General features: G+C 37.2%; 2 protein-coding genes across 2 annotated transcripts in view; one reads left to right on the top strand and one right to left on the bottom strand.

Moving 5' to 3' along the window:
* The window catches only part of dnase1 (deoxyribonuclease I), a 14,580-nt gene extending 12,763 nt beyond the window's left edge, over positions 1-1,817 (top strand). The window contains exons 7-8 of the mRNA XM_039774917.1: positions 325-421; positions 1,733-1,817. Of these exons, the coding sequence (XP_039630851.1) occupies positions 325-421; positions 1,733-1,786 (151 nt within the window). The 3' untranslated portion in view covers positions 1,787-1,817. The remainder of the gene's footprint in view (positions 1-324; positions 422-1,732) is intronic.
* Positions 1,792-16,931, bottom strand: eci1 (enoyl-CoA delta isomerase 1). The gene is made up of 7 exons (XM_039774916.1): positions 16,830-16,931; positions 13,822-13,953; positions 8,818-8,945; positions 8,071-8,217; positions 7,727-7,848; positions 4,928-5,106; positions 1,792-2,859 (listed from the first exon to the last, which is right to left on the bottom strand). Exons 1-7 carry the CDS (start codon positions 16,870-16,872, stop codon positions 2,693-2,695), a joined length of 918 nt encoding a protein of 305 aa, XP_039630850.1. The 5' UTR covers positions 16,873-16,931; the 3' UTR covers positions 1,792-2,692.

Raw genomic sequence — 16,931 nt, 5'->3', positions numbered from 1 at the left:
ACACACATCTGAATGTTAAATATTTTCATCAAAAATATTTACATCAGACAATCCTGCAACAAAAAGCAAATATTAACTGCAAACATATTGGGTTTGCCCACATATATTCATTTTCACATGTAAGAAATGCACATTTATTTCTGTAACTTATTTACCTCATATTCACAATTTGTACTCTGAAGTAACTTAGCTTGGGATGGTTTAAATTTTTTGATATTTATTTATTAAAAAGTGACAATGCCAGGTACTAAATACTGTATGCTCCAGTTTGAAATCTCCAGTGTAGTTAGTGGTGTTATAACATTATCATCTTTTATCTAACAGAATTGTTGCTCATGGGTTAGCAATGCAGAATGCTGTTGTTCCTGGATCTGCGAACATTTACAACTTTCAAAGTGCCTTGCAACTTAGCAGTGCTACAGTAAGTTACATTCTTTTATTTAACCACCCAATAATGAATAGGGCAAACAAATTTAAAAATGCTACAACAAGCTGGACTATATGCGCAAAACCTTGTACATTAAAAATATAATAGTGTAAATCAACCCTTTTCTTTAAAAAAAAATAATACATTTTTGTTTTAAAATTAAGAATGCTATACTGTTATTTCTTTAACTCAAATGGAAATTGGGTTAATTTAAGCTAAAACAAATAAGTTAGAAAACATACAAAAGTTACCAGAAAATGTAAACAAAATTGCTCCCCTGGAGACTACGTTGTCTCATGGCTAAATTTGAATAAAATCCTTGCAAAAGCACCTCTGTTTTATCAATAAGAGACATAACTGGACTAGAAAGTGACCATCATCATCTAATTCTTCCATGTGAAGCGTGAAAACCATGAGGACTGATTTAGATCATTTGCGTTAGGTAGAATGCACAGTGCGGATGGGGCTGGGTGGTCTCATGGCCTCAGAAACCCTGAAGATTTGTTTTTCTGTTTTTCTCCAGCCCCTGGAGATTTTTGATTTATTTTTTCTGTCCTCCTGGCCATCGGAGTATACTATATTCATTGTTACTTAGTATTGCCGTATCTTATTTTTATATATATGCTTTTCTTTTTTCATCTTGTAAAGCACTTTGAGCGACATCATTTGTATGAAAACGTAATATATATAATTGTTGTTGTAGAAAGTGGAAGCACTTCACCTGCATATTTACCTTTACATTAACACTGTCACCTCACAGCCACAGTTCCAGAGTTCTGGGTTGAATCCCAGCCTGGTTACTATTTGTGCAGGTATTAATTAACACTTCCTAAACATGTGCGTGTTAAGTCACTTGGCATCTCCAAATTGTGCCTATATGAGTGAGCGTGAGTGCATGCCTAATGTTTAACTAATGACCCATTCAGGGTTGGTTCCTCCAGCTCCAGCCTCTAAACTTAATTATGCAGGCTCAATAATGAATGAATATTTAGCTTGACACTTTTATCCAAAACATATTACAAAACACCATGTGTATATTTTAACTATTAACCAGAACAAGCTTTATGAGTTGAGACTTACAGCAAGTCAATGATAGGAATTGGACTTGGCAGTCTTATAGTTTAAAAGCAGTTTAAAACTAGTCAACAAGTCTATATAATGTATGTATAATAATATAAATATATAATGATGTATCATAACATGATCTACAACTGTAAAATGTGTTTACTGTAGCTATAATGTACGTTAACATTACCAAAATACTTTGTTTTAATATATTTAAGTTTAATTATTAATCTTTCTTAGGCACTTGCTGTTAGTGACCATTTTCCTGTGGAAGTTGAACTTCGGAACCCATGAAGACAAAAATTATAAAACATTTTATTCATGAAGTCTTGGCTCTGGATTCTACATAGATACTAAAAGCAGAATATGTATTGTATATCCTGTCACTAATTAAAAAAATCTATCAATCAATCATACAATAGACTGAAAGCTTCATATACAATATTTATAATATTAGGCAGAATGGTTATTTTTTCAAAGGATATCTTCACTCCAGTAAATTTGTAAATATACTATAATTTTCATATATAGCACCTTATCTAACCATTCTGAAGTGTTTGCTTTAGCCAAGCAGCACATCCTATCTAGAATATTGTGACCTGCTTCTATTCTCATTCCCCTTTCTGGATTTAACCAGATTACCTACTGAAGTCAACATGAATTTAAATAACCAAAAAGACTGGAATTTTATGTCCGTGATGGACTTGCATCCCTGTCACGATGAGTTGCTACTTGGCGACCAATGCTGCTAGGATTGGACATGGCTTCCTACGATACTATACTGACAAAAATTAATCCTAAAAATGGATGGACTGGATTTGCTTTTCAAGAGTTGAATAAAAATATAGATTTTTAGTCATTCTATTGCTTTACAGAAATGCTATCAAAACTAGCAAACAAAGGAATGTACACTGTATAATTAGATAAAGTAGTCTGACTATTTAATCAATTGAAAGTACAGAAACACATTAATAATTGTAAGTTTGATTTCAGGATCATGGGTAAGTCAACACTATAAAATGTTTGCAAAACAAGGGATATCTCCTTAGAGAGAACATTTTCCAAAAAAAAAAAAAAAAATTATTTCTTTTCACAGATGCTAAAGACCATGGATAGAACAGCTTTTCCAGGAAGCAAAAACTCATTTTTATTCACCTAGGCTGCTTGAAGCTATGTTTCCATGCTAAAGTCTTCTCATGGTTATGTTTTCCTCTGTTTTAGCCTTTCCATGTAAACTTGAAGGGACTTCTGAATAGAGTCTTTGGTAATGAAGCTTACAAAGTTGTTAATATCCTGATCCCTATGAGACAGCAGACGGTCAATGGTAGGCTTTCTCATCATAGACTTAGTAATCTGGCGAGCATGATCTGCAGCACAAAAGGAAAACAAATATTTCAGACTAGACAAAGAAAATACATTATGGTGGTAGTAGTGTTTAGTGCTGCTGCCTCACAGCTCTAGATTCATCAGCTCAAACCCTGTACTGCATCTGAATTTTTCTGTGTAAATTTTCTCCCATGTTCCAAATAAGTTTATAAAGTGTAAGTCGATTTCAACTCTATAATGCCAATGTGGGTATATACAGAGATTCTGTGCAATGGAAGGGTGACAAGTCCAGTGTCTATTCCTGATTTGGCAGCAGTGAGCGCAAACTATGCAGATTCATACTAAAGAGGATTTAGAAAGTATTAAGATCTCTTCACATTCTGAACATTCTATTGTGTTGTACAGTAGATGCATTTTAAATGGAGAAACTTGCCAGTTTTTTTCTACAATCTACTCTTAATAACCTTCCATCCATCCATTTTCCAACCCGCTGAATCCGAACACAGTGTCACGGGGGTCTGCTGGAGCCAATCCCAGCCAACACAGGGCACAAGGCAGGAACCAATCCTGGGCAGGGTGCCAACCCACCGCAGGACACACACAAACACCCACACACCAAGCACACACTAGGGCCAATTTAGAATCGCCAATTCACCTAACCTGCATGTCTTTGGACTGTGGGAGGAAACTGGAGTGCCCGGAGGAAACCCATGCAGACACGGGGAGAACATGCAAACTCCACGCAGGGAGGACCCGGGAAGCGAACCCAGGTCTCCTAACTGCGAGGCAGCAGCGCATCCACTGCACCACCGTGCCGCCCAGGTGTATCCCATTTGCTTTAATTTAAATGAGTCTAGAACTTAAATGCTGTCCACCTGTCGCAAACTGAATTGACTGGACATGGTCTAGAAAGGAAAACAGCTGTGTATATAAGACCCCACAATTCACACTGCATGTCAGGACAAAAGCTAATCTGTGAAGTCCACAGAACTCTCTGTATACCTCCTCAATAATATTGTGGTGAGGAATAGAATATGGCAAAGAGATAAAACAAACACTGAAGACTTGAATGTTTCCAGGAACATGGTATCCTCAATAACTGTGGAATGGAAGAAGTTTGGAACCACCATGTCACTTCCTAGAGTTGGCTGTTCAGTCAAACTTAAGAAGCAGGCAAGCAGGGCTTTGGTCAGGGAGGTGACCAAGAACACAATGGTTACTCTAATTGAGCTTCATAAGTCCTCTATTGAGCTGGGAGAACCTGTTGGAATAACAGCCATAACAGCAGTAAAATATCAATCAGGTGTTTATGGTAGAGTGGCTACTCTTAAGTAAAAAATAACAGTTTAAATGACTCTGAGAGCATAGGCAAAATGAAACCTTTGGGCAGAACTTCAAGCACTATGTCTGCCAAAAACCAGGCACTGTTCATCACCTGTCCAATAGCATCTCTGTGGTGAAGTATGGTGGTGCTTCTTGGTGGCAGGGACAGGTGAACTGGTCAGAAAAGAGGGTAAGGATGAATGCAGCCAAATACAGAGGGGTCCTTGGATAAAACCTGCTCAATAATGCATGCGGCCTCAGACTGGGGCTATGGTTCACCTTTTAGTACGACAATGACCCAGAGCATACAGCCAAGACGACGCTGGACTGTTCTTCAATAGTCCAGATTTAAACTCCATAAAACATCTGAGGAGAGACCTAAAGATGGCAGCTTATAGATACTTTCCATCCCATTTCCATCCCCTAACACAGCTTGAAAGGATCTCCTAGGAAATATTGCTGAAATCCAGGTGAGTAAAGCTCAAGAATGGACAGTGTAATGTGCAGTTTTTCATAGAAAAAAAAGAAAAAGTAGTGCATTGTAACATAACACTACTTTTTTGTAAGTAATGAGTAACGTAAGCAAGTCACTTATAAAACTAACATTCGCAAACACCACTCACAACTGTCCATCCAGCAAGTCATCTGATTTACCACTGCTTGTTTCATGGCTGAGAACACCTCAACTTTATTTTAGGTTCTATAGGGCTACTTTGGGAATTCGGGCTTCCAAGTTTATAAAACAAAAGCACTCATTGCATGCACGCACACACACACAAATCTCACCTGGAATTGCCAGCCACTTAGAAATAGCAGTGGAAGCCGCACTTAAGACTTCCTTTTCAGGTGCAAGTTCATCAACCAGGCCTATTCGTAAGGCGTTAGGAGCATTGTGCAAGAGGCCCAACTGGAGGGCAAGTTCTGTAGCTCTGAAACCAATTGTATTCATCATGGTATCCTTGAACCTAGTGATTAAATAAACAAATAGAAATTAATCAAACTATACCACAGTTCTCAAAAATACCACCAGCTGGTTGCCAATTAAATCAAAAGTTTAAGTTTTCAGAAATATAGATATTCACTGTCTATTAGTCAACTGCAATACAAAATACAAAATTTCTTGTACAATATAAACATAAAAGAATTTTTGCATCCTAATGTAATCACAGTCAAAACACTCTACTTGAGCTCATTATAGTCAGTAAATGAATGTTTACAAAGCATTACGTTGTTTGCCTACTGCATAGCAGAGCATATCAGCAGGACTGGTCCATGTCATATTTGATGTAATGTAAGCAGTTTCCTAGTGGCATGGAGGTGCAGTGGTTAGCACATCAACTCCAAAAACAATGAGTAAGAATCCCGGCATAGTAGAGGCAAGGGAAGATAGTTTAAGGAAGGGATGTTGCCAAAAATATACATTTGTGACATCAATAATGTTTTAAGCAACAGTAAACATGTTTTACAAAAACATACTTGGTCATTGTCTATAATAATTAAATACTATGCCATAAGCCATGCATCATGTGCATTTAATGAAGCTGGCCTTGATTTGCAGTGTTATGCTTAACACAAACTTATCAGAGAAAGAATTTGGTTAAAAGTATAGTCCCACTACAACACAATTTCCAAACCAGAAAGCACAAAACATTTTGTTTCATATTAGTTCACTGCTGCTGTAGTCAGATTTTCTTCTAAATAAAAGACTACTGTTACATAGCAAGCCATCTACTGAAAACAAAATGTAATGGTTGCATTTGTGATGGAGGCATTGTCTACATCTGTTGGCAGCAACACAAAATAAGAACAGTTTAGAAACATTACATAAGCTAAAGCAGTGTGCATTTTTACATAGAACTACTTCATAGAAGCAGAAAAATACATCAAGGTAATGTCTTATTTCAAATAAATCCACAAGTCTGCTGACAGTTCTAGGTAGCCACCATTACGTTATTGTACACTATGCTACTGCCCTGCTGTTTCCTTGAATTACATGATGTGCTTGTGCTAGATGTATCACTACTCTTTTCAGAGCTAGAGAAATGCTTCTGAGTAGTGGTTATGTGCTTGTGACTGTATGTGTAATTTGTTTAACCTATTTTTTTGTGAAGCTAACATAAACAGCCCATGGTGGATTCCTACTTTCTACTTGATTCTGTCATGATCGGTACTGGCCACCATTGCCCTGAATTGGATTAAGCAGGTTCAATAATAGATGAAAAACAATATTTGAAAAAACACTGAAAAAACATTCTAACCACTGGAGAGTAGCTGTGTTTGCTTGTCAAAGATGTGACACTGGCTTTAATGTCTGATGCCAATGTATGACACCAACAGGCTATTGTTCAAATGTATATATTTCTCTGAACAGATTACCTATGAAGCCCTACCATCACCCCCACTATATTAACTAATAAGCAATAGTTTCAAATAACTGATTTCAAATAATCTTTTTAACATTACTACTCAGAAGTATCAGATACTGTAGAATAAACTTCTCATCTCTGTGTCCTGTAGATTCCAGTGGTGTATGTCCAGATTCTTTGTAGGTATATGAAAAGGAAGCAGGTCTTTCTCCCAAATCCCAAAAATGTACAAATTAGGTTGTTCCACAAATCTAAATAGCTCCCCAATATGAGTCAGTATAGGCATGTGTTTTTAAGTCTACCTTTCCCTGGACTGGTGCCTCATTTAGTAGCTTCAGAAAGTAGATATTTTCCCCAAGTGTACACCACGGTGAAGTGGCATACAGATATAAGACTGTTGGTGAGGCATAGCTGATTTATGCAGCTGTCTTTCATGGGAGAATGCAAAGCACCAACCCCTACAGTACAGGAAACCTTTAAACCCATTTTTTTAGGGATAAGGTTTGATAGTGGAACATCAACATCTGCCAGACTTAAGATTAAAAAGAAAACATAAAATAGCAAATAAGAAGATGGTACTATACAGCACTTGTGATCTTTGCCTGTGTGGAACTGCAATTTGTTGGCAGGTTTTCTCTAAACATTCCAGTTTAAGTGTACACTCAAAAGATGTGTATGCTATATTAGCTCCTTCCAATAAATTGCCCTGGTATGGGTGACTGAGGATATGTGAGCCACTGCACTGTAATGGACAAGAGTTCCATTCTAGATTGGCTATTGCTTTCAGTCAATTTCAGATTATGATTCCTCCTTACTCTAAAGTAGAGTATCTAGATTAAAAAGTGAGAGAGATGAATAGGTTAAGAAGATGGATTGGATAATCAGTGTGGCACTTAATAATAACAAAATGCATACATCAATTATTTTCATGTTCTGTAGTTTTGATTAAACTTTTGTATTTTTAATCTCCCAATTTATTTTTTAAACAAATGTGAATGTTTTCAGAATTCAACAATCGTATACAGTATATGTTGATAAAGCCTCCCAAAATCTTATTACACTAATTACACTATTAATGTTACTAAAATATTTTGTTTTAAATTATTTAACAGTTCATTACATAAGAACCAAAATCAATAATCCCAATATAATTACAAAAATTATTTCATTTAAGATACACTTAGTCCCTTGCATGAGAGAGCCCCAGATTTTTGCTCACCAGAAAGGAGCAACAATGCCAAGCAGAGTTTCGTTCAGTCCAATACTGTATTTAGGATTATCTGCCATTATTCGGTAGTCACAAGCCATGGCCATTAGACAACCCCCTGCAGGACTTGAACCCTTAAAAATAATTTTAAAATATGACAATGACACATATTTATTTGCCCTCATATTGCTGTTTTTATTTATTGACATTTTAATAATAGGATGGATACTATGCCTTTAATAATGTATACATTAGTAACTATATAAATGAAAGTGTGCATTATAGGCATAATTGTAATGTTTTTCAGTTAATATTTTGCATATTATGCAAGTAAACCAGCTACAGTATATACCTACATTAACTGCAGCAATGGTAATCATATTGGATCCATATAGTTTTAACCACATCTCCTGCACAGCTCTCCAAAACTCTGCACAATGTTCTGGGCTCTTTCCATACATCTCCATTATGTCCAAACCTGCCGAAAATACTTTTGGAAGACCCTGTTGCGAGAAGACTTTGTCATTAATAAAACTATAAAATAAAAACATATAAAGATGCAGAACCCTAAAGTTAGGATATTTATGCTTCTTTTATCTTTATCTAATCCTTAGAAGTATGCCACTATGTGTGGAAATCCGAGCCGTCCTTTAGTTCTAACTAATAAGAATTAATTTGGAAACCATGAGTCTGTTTTCAGACAGTACTACTCCATTAGCAGGTTAAGGCTAACTCTTGATAAGATGTGAAGATACACTCAGTCACAGGTCCACTTTAGAAACACTGAGCAAATGAAAAAATATGCTGCAGGGATGAAGGAGGATTATCCACACATACACACAATAACCATCCCTGGAATTACAGTAAATCTTGGACCATGGAGCAGTATGGCAGTATACAGTACATAAACATGTCCAAGTACAATAAAAGAGATCTATTGTAATTAAATAAAATCCAAAAAAAATTGTTTAAAAACTTGACTAAAAATATAGCCTGGCCATGTGTGATATATCCCTTCTTTCTACTTTATATCTACATGAATAAATACAAGCCATACAAAATTAGCTACTGTATTATCTATGACAAGTTCTTATTGCACATACAGAAGTCAAGATAACTCCTCTGCATTTCCGATCCATTTCAAGCTTCTCAATGCTGATAGAAAACTCAGTCAAAAAGTCTAGACTGAGGCTGTTCACAGGAGGACTTTTCATTGTTACAACAGCAACACCTGGAAGAAAAATGAGGATAATAAACGGTAAGAATTACTGTGTTGCATACATAACAAAATTATGTCATGGAAAATAGAGTGGCACAGCAGTTTGCACTACTGCCTCACTGCCTGGGGAATCTGCGTAGCACCGTATGTGTGGAGCTAACATGTTCACACCAGACCCGTTCCCTTCCCACTTTCTAAGGACACAATGCTGACACAGGCATCACCCACACAACCCTAAACACGGATATAAGTTTTACAGAATGGGTAGATGGAATCTGCTAATATTGAATGGTTACACTTATTGCCCTTTTATTACTGTTTTAAAGAAAAACTGGTACCTAGCCGGACATCACAAACCTTGAATGGAACATCAGTCTATCACAGGAAATAATCAAGCACACACTCAAAGCTGGCCAACTTAGAGATGCCAGTCAGTCTAGCCTGCATATCTTTAAGGATGTAGGAGGACAACTGGTACACCCAGAGAAAATATAAATGAGAGAACACACAGACCCTTTACAGATCAATGCTTGCTGTGTGCCATACTATCCTAAGAGCTGTAAGGTAGCATTGCTAACCACTACAGCACTCACCTATACAACAGAACAGAAATAAAAAACAATATAAAAATGTGTGTTGGTATGTGGTGTTAAGTGCTACAGGAAGCCTGCAATATTTTGGACAACAATTAAGGTACTCTTCAACTTTTCTAGACAATATTCTAGAGTAAAATAATTTTAATGTCCCTTATATAATATGGAAACATTTTAATTAGAATTGTGAAACTGATTCACATTACTAAATAATTCAGTTATTTTTAAGTGTATTATGAAGGGATACACCCAAGTTACATAAATTGCATCATAGTCATTACAGAGCACCTAAAAATACTCTTTACATCTTCTAATACCCTCTATGGAAAAAAAAAATGTTTCGAAGAGTGGCCCAGTTCACCTAAAACCAAAGGGAGACTAGCATTGTCTGATACACAAATTATCTTTACACATCAGTGAAATGTTTATGGCCAAAATTAAAGCGCCAATCATAAACAACCAGTAATAGTAGCAGGCAAGATCATGGTCACCTGGGCTTGTATTGCTGCAAATGGACACCTAGAATGTCTTTGTGATATCTGCCAGCTGTACAAACTATTGATTGAACTTCCTATGGGTTCCAGCCGCTGTTCATGAGGCCAGCCCAACATAAGGGAGCAAACTGATTTAAAACTGATGATGCGTACAATAAGGCTCTTACCCACTGGTGTTGTGGGTAGGGCACAGTTCTTCCCTTAGCTTACACATAAAATTTCTTTTATTTGTCTGATTATGTATTTTTGTCAATTAACTATTTAGTTTCTATGTGCTTAGATTTGTTATCTGCTGTTCCTTGTATTTTGTGGGTGGTTCCATAAGATGCAGGACCACCTGTCCCTCACATGAGCCTCTGCTCCCAGCCCAAAAAGCCTGTTGGGAAATGCAGTCTCTAGACGTTCACTGAATGTGATTAATGGTTTGGAGAGTTCTTCTTTTGACTGTAGCTATTCTTTTTAAAACATTTTTTTACTTTTGAGGCTTCTTCCTGATTGTGCAGGAAAAAACAGCTGAAGTTTCAACAGTAATGACATCTGGTGGTTCACAGAAATCATACCAGCTATGAGCTTGACACAGCTAGTACATGAAGCATATATAAAGCCTATGTTGGCTACATAGTTTCAGTTGGACGGACGCACTAAAATTGATTGTTTCTTTGCTCTTTACTTTACTCTTTTAAGTGGATGGCTGTTCTTAGAAGGACAGCACACTGTTCAGCATAGTTTTAATTCTTGTGCGAACTTGGCAGGCTTATCATTTTTCTTGGCTACACTGCAGCTGGCTCAGAAGCTGCTCACTTGAATTATAGAATGTCAGCTCATTCTGTTGGCAACTCATCCCCAGGCTGATGGAACCTGCCGGCGCCATTGTAACAGAAGAATCCATCGGCGATCAGAGCCAACGAGCGCCGGTGTGACAATTTTTCATTATAAGCTACCACCATTTCTTAATTATGTGATACTTTTTCAAATCAGTGGATTCTTGCTGAGTGTCAATGTGAAAGATTCATATTTTTCTGTTAGTGTTTGGTAAATAATTCCTCAAAGGGGCAAGGAAAATCATAATGGTGTTTAGGAAATGTGCTTGTGGAAATGGGCACATATACAGTAAGCAGGTATACAAAATGTGCATGCAGTAGGTTAGAGTATTAATGACACATTATAAGTCCTACTACAGCAGAATAGTATAGCATGGTATTTACTTAATCGAAGGAATAACAAGTCCGACATTCCAGGACTTAAAATTTAATTCAGTATCTACTCTGTATAAAATATGACTGGTAGTTTCACATCCCCTTTTATGTCATGTGGGATAGCACAAAACTTTGAAGCATGCAGACTGCTCCTGGTGCTTTAGTGATGTTTGAATCCTCGAATGTCATCAGTCACATAGTAACAAATCTTCATTTCAAGTATTGATAACACTGGTTTCACACACTGTGTTTCATTAAAGCTACTTCGTAGCCTCTCAATCAAACATCCCATCCCTAAATTTCACTTTCTGGTTTATGTATAGCAGTGATCTCAAACTCGGGTCCTGGAGGGCTGCAGTGGCTGCAGGTTTTCATTCTAACCCTTTTCTTAATTGGTGACCAGTTTTTGCTGCTAATTAATTCCTTTTCCTTTTATTTTAATTGACTTGTGTTTTAAAATTTGTTCCCCTGAATGTCTTCATCATTTCTCTGAATTGCTTCATTTCTTTCCTTAAATTGCACCCAAAAAGAAATGAAACGTGAAGTGAGTGAGCCAATAGAAGACCAACTAAGTCAGGGCTTAGAGAAGAGCCAAGCAAAATGACACCTTTTATTGGCTAACTAAAAAGATTACAATATGCAAGCTTTCAAGGCAACTCAGGCCCCTTCTTCAGGCAAGATATTGTAATCTTTTTAGTTAGCCAATAAAAGGTGTCATTTTGCTTGGCTCTTCTCTACATTCATAATGGCTAACACGGTACAACACCCTAGTACTTAAGTCAGGACTTGAAACTCCAACCAATTTCACTCCCACCAGTTACTTAATGAGGAGCCAATTCTTGTTATAATTAAACCCGTTCTTTAATTCCATGGCTTGTTGTTTCTCTCATTGTGCAATGGCAAACATTTCCGAAATTGTTGATTTCTTCTTTTCTAAGAGCACTGATCAAATGTTTTGTGGTCCTGAGTAGATCAACATTCCTGAGACCTACACCTACCTTTATTTTCAAATATTGTATGATTGACACAGTTTGCTGGTCATGTTTTGGCTCATTTTTTATCTCATTCTTGTTTTGACTGCTAATTAAGGAAAAAGAAACAATTAAGGTTCTGAGTCTTCAACAGCAAGTCAATTAAAATGAATTCATCCATCCATCCATTTTCCAACCTGTTGAATCTGAACACAGGGTCACGGGGGGTCTGCTGAAACAATCCCAGCCAACACAGGGCGCAAGGCAGGAAACAAACCCTGGGCAGGGCGCCAGCCCGCCACAGTAAAATTAATTCAAAAGAAGATAATTAGTAGCAAAAACAAGAAAAGGCTGAAAATGAAAACCTGAATCCACTGCAGCCCTCCAGGACAGGAGATTGAGACCCCTGATGTATAGGGATTTGTTTGCTGGAATTGCCTCCTTCCTTTTTTTTTTTCTTTTGAGCATTTTGTTATATTTTCTATTTTTGTTAATAAATCTTACATTTTATAAAGATTTTGCGTGGTCTTATCTGCTACTACCAGCCACAGTTTTCACGGTTCTCCCCTTGGAGGGGCATTATTCAAAACATTTTAAAATCTTTGCCCTTTGTTTTGAATTTTAAAGACTGACCTCCACTTTGAGGTCAACAACCATTTTCCTGGGGCCAGGCTTGCCTTGGGGTGAAATTTGTTTTGTGGACTATTTTTGAAGGCCTCACCCTTCAATGGTTTGTGGAGCCACAGTAATCATAATAACTGGGAAAAAGAAGGGAAGAGCATAAAATCTACATCCTAAGAGGACCAGTGGATTGAGCACAGTTACAAAGCACTAGCTACAACGTTTTCTGCCATTTAAACACTGTTAATCACTGGGTAACACCTTTGGCCATGAGCCAATGAGCTGACACATGGCAATAACTTTTCACCATCGCTGAGGATTACTGCTGGATAACCTTTAGAGATGAGACATGCTTCTACCTTTTAGCAGATGGAGGCTGAATGTGCACATGCATATAATGGATTTGCTCCTTAATAGTGTGACTGCGTGACAATAAGTTGAGGAGATTCTCTCACTCATCTTACCATTCTTGTTAGGCCTGCCTTGACCCATTTTCCAACAAAACAATGAATATGGCCTGCATATTCTGGGAATGCCTACTTGATAGTTTGTGGCCTCTGAAACTCCTCCAGTTAGAGCCTGCGTGCTAAATATTAGGACTTCAGGTGATTTCTGCTCGACTATGAAGCTCTGGTATAAGTGCAAAGATATGCACAAAACACCATTTTGCACTTGTAAGACTATATGCCATGATGTATAGCTTATTTTATTGTGAAATAAAAGTTTTATCCTTTTAACCCTACTATAGACCTCATGTTTAGCTCTATTCTGGCTCAATAATTACTTCCTCTGCACCAGGGTTGAAATCATGTCATACTCAAGTATCACTGCTTCTGTACATCAGTTTTTAAAATTGGACAAATACTTTAGTCAATTTCCAATTGTGTCAGCCTAAATATGGTACAATATTATAATTGAGAAATACTGATTTATATCATGCCTTGTTTACCCTTGCAATACTAAAAAACAGTAATTTTTTAAATGTGTGATTTAGAGATGCTTGACATTTTTACCTGTGTTGTCATCCATCTCTACAGTCAAATAGCTGGTTGTAGATGCACATCTCTGGCTAGCAGGAAAACACGGCAGAAGTGTCCCTCTTCTACTTTGGGCCCAGTCTTTTCTGCTTAGGTGAGCCAGTCGACCTACAACATTGCAAGATACAAAAAAACACATTATGTTTTGACTTTAGAAGTATTTGACAGTTGAAGTAAAGTACTACTTAAGGAATTGCCACCATCTATTTTGTGAATGCAATGTAGCTTCAACAGGATGAGAGAAGGACTATAGCCTACCCCAATACCATTTCTTATAAGGCACAAGCCACCTCCAGCTTGTGATCCAATTTCAGTGCAGGTCACATACACACATTAATAATAATAATTCCTTACATTTACATATTGCTTTCTTGCTACTCAATGCTACTTTAGTGACAAGGGAACCACCACCACCAATGTGCAGCACCCACCTGGATGATACAACAGCAGACATTGTTGTGCCAGTATGCTCACCACACATTAACTATTAGGTGCTGAAGTGGTGAGAGAAGAGATAATTAGAGTCACGGGATGATTAGGGGGCCAGAAAGGGCAATCTAACCAGGACATGAGGGTAAACCCTACTCTTTTTGAAGGATGCCCAGGGATCTTTAATATTATTAATAAGCACAGCACATTATTATTATAAGCACAGAAAGTCAGGACCTCTTTTTTTACGCCTCAACCAAAGGATAACACCATATTTACAGCATAGTGTCCCCGTCACTGCACTGAGGCATTGAGATCTACATCCAGATCACAGGGTAGGCGCCACCTGATGGTCTCACCAACACCTTTTCCAACAGTAACTCAAGCTTTTCTTTTCCTAGATAGTCTCTCATCCAAGTCATGGCTGTGCCCGAACATGCTTAGCTTCAGGTGGATGACCTCTTCTGCTCTTCTGTGGTATTATGGCTGCAGTCACATACTGGGCCAGAGTCATACTACTACACATGCACACTGCATATACAGGATAAGTGTAACATCAAGGTGTATGCTCGCTTTTATATACATTATTTAGTAAATCTACTGACTTTTTAGTGTAATTGATATATGGAAAAAAAGGGATGGATTCTAACAGCTGCCTCTCAAGGGATGTAAATAAACAGCAGAAGGCACTGTATGACAAGCCAACACAGTTTAGAAACTTTAACAGATAGGCAGACAAGGCTGTCTCTAACAAGGACAGGCAGATATGTCTGAGATCATGCAAGGTTGGCTCCGACTTGAAAGGATGAAATATACAAATAAAGTTGGCCGTTGAATACACAATACAGCTACAAGCAGCAACACAACTACTCTCCACCAGATTACTCGTCCTTTGCATTTTCTGTCCAACTTACACAAAATGAAGAGCATTATGACCAACTGTATTAAAGTATGGGATGGTAACTGCATGCTGTCAAACTGGAAGTCTCTGCAGCATGTGGTGAAAACTGCCTAGTACATTACTGGTGCCAACAAAAATGGTACATGTGGAGGGCAAGTGGTATCATCGGGGACTCCTTTCACCCCCCCAAGAAATTGTCTGTTTACCCTTTTACCTTCTGGGAGGTGGTAGTGGAGCCTACGTGCCAGCACCAACGGGCTCAGGAACAGCTTCCAACTTGCAGCCATCACAATGATGGTCCATCCTTCTCACCTCACCCATGTTTGCACTATAGTCTTGAGTCATTAATACCTATACCCCAGAACTATCAGGGCTCTGCATGTTGTACATACACAGCTGCCTGCATATTACTGTTTTTATAAAACTTTTTTATATTTTATTGTACTAATATCCATGCTCAACTTGTATAGTATTTTAACTCTCACTAATCATTATGAATGTACTCTTAACTTACTGCTGTATTTATTTATATTTCTCTAATTACGTGCAATGAACTTAGTTTTGCACTTCAGGATAGATGCAAGGCTGCATTTCGTTGTCATGGTACGTCTAATGTGTTTCAATTACAATGCGCACTTAATCTAATCTAACAGCTTTGTTAACTTCAACAGGTTGTGAAAAGTGCAATAAATGATTCACAAATTAAACAGGAACTGTGAAAGCAAGATCTCACCCCTAATTTACCGTTTTCGAAAACAATTACAGTATGTCAATCCTTAACACTTTTGTTGCATTTCAAATCCCAAATCTCCAATCTATATTGCATCTATGGATTTGGTCCACTTTTACTTTATAAATTATGTGCCTTTTACTTTGAAGTGTATACCTGTCTCTGCAGAGGAGAGGCTGCAGTGCAAATCTGTTGAAATCAAGGGACCTTTATACAACATTTTAAGGTAAAATGTGAAAGGTCAATGCCATTTAAAGCATGTATCTTTAAAAATAAAAAAGTATATATTTTTTGGAACACATATAATTTAGTTTCCACAAAGTATACTTGCTGTTTGGTTACTTGATTTGTTATTTAATAAAACATTAACTACGTTAAAAAATAAAAAAAGGTTTGAATAAATCCATAACTTGTCGGTTTTTAATCTTTGCAAAAAAAAAAACGTTTTGCTAAAAAAGTGTTTGCAAATAAATTCACATTTTGAAACATTATGTCCACAGTCTGTTTCATTAAATGTATTTAAATATTCGGATTTCGATGAAACTGAAAATGTTGGACGTCAAGCTGACTTGACATCGGCGGACAAAACGAAGGGATTCGGAGTCTGGAGGTCAGTTTGGGGACGCTCGGTACACAGTCAGATCTTTTTAACGAGGTATTTTTGAATGCCCGGAATATGCATGATAGGCTTCTTTGAATGCAATCTCGAAATAATCATTTCTAGTGACGTTAGTCACTTTTTTATGACGGCTAAAGTATATAAAAGAAAACTTTATTTCTGTGATCTTTGCTCTTTACGATTTAAACGTCTCCAAAATAACATAATTACTTTATGAGAAAAACAGTGCCCAGAAAAAAGAACAAGGAACTTCATAAAAAAAAATAATAAAACGCAGTACTTTAATAAACAGCTATAAATCATACCTGCCCGGGTGCAAGTTGGGAACAGTTTTAATAATGTGGCCATTTTCACAAGTCCCCTTAGTAATCAACGTGTAAAGGCTTTTCCACTGGCTTTAAAGAGCA

Source organism: Polypterus senegalus, chromosome 13, assembly GCF_016835505.1.
Source record: "Polypterus senegalus isolate Bchr_013 chromosome 13, ASM1683550v1, whole genome shotgun sequence".
Classification (NCBI taxonomy): domain Eukaryota; kingdom Metazoa; phylum Chordata; class Cladistia; order Polypteriformes; family Polypteridae; genus Polypterus; species Polypterus senegalus.
The sequence above is the reverse complement of the archived record's forward strand: the minus strand, read 5'-3'. Positions and strand labels throughout refer to the sequence as shown.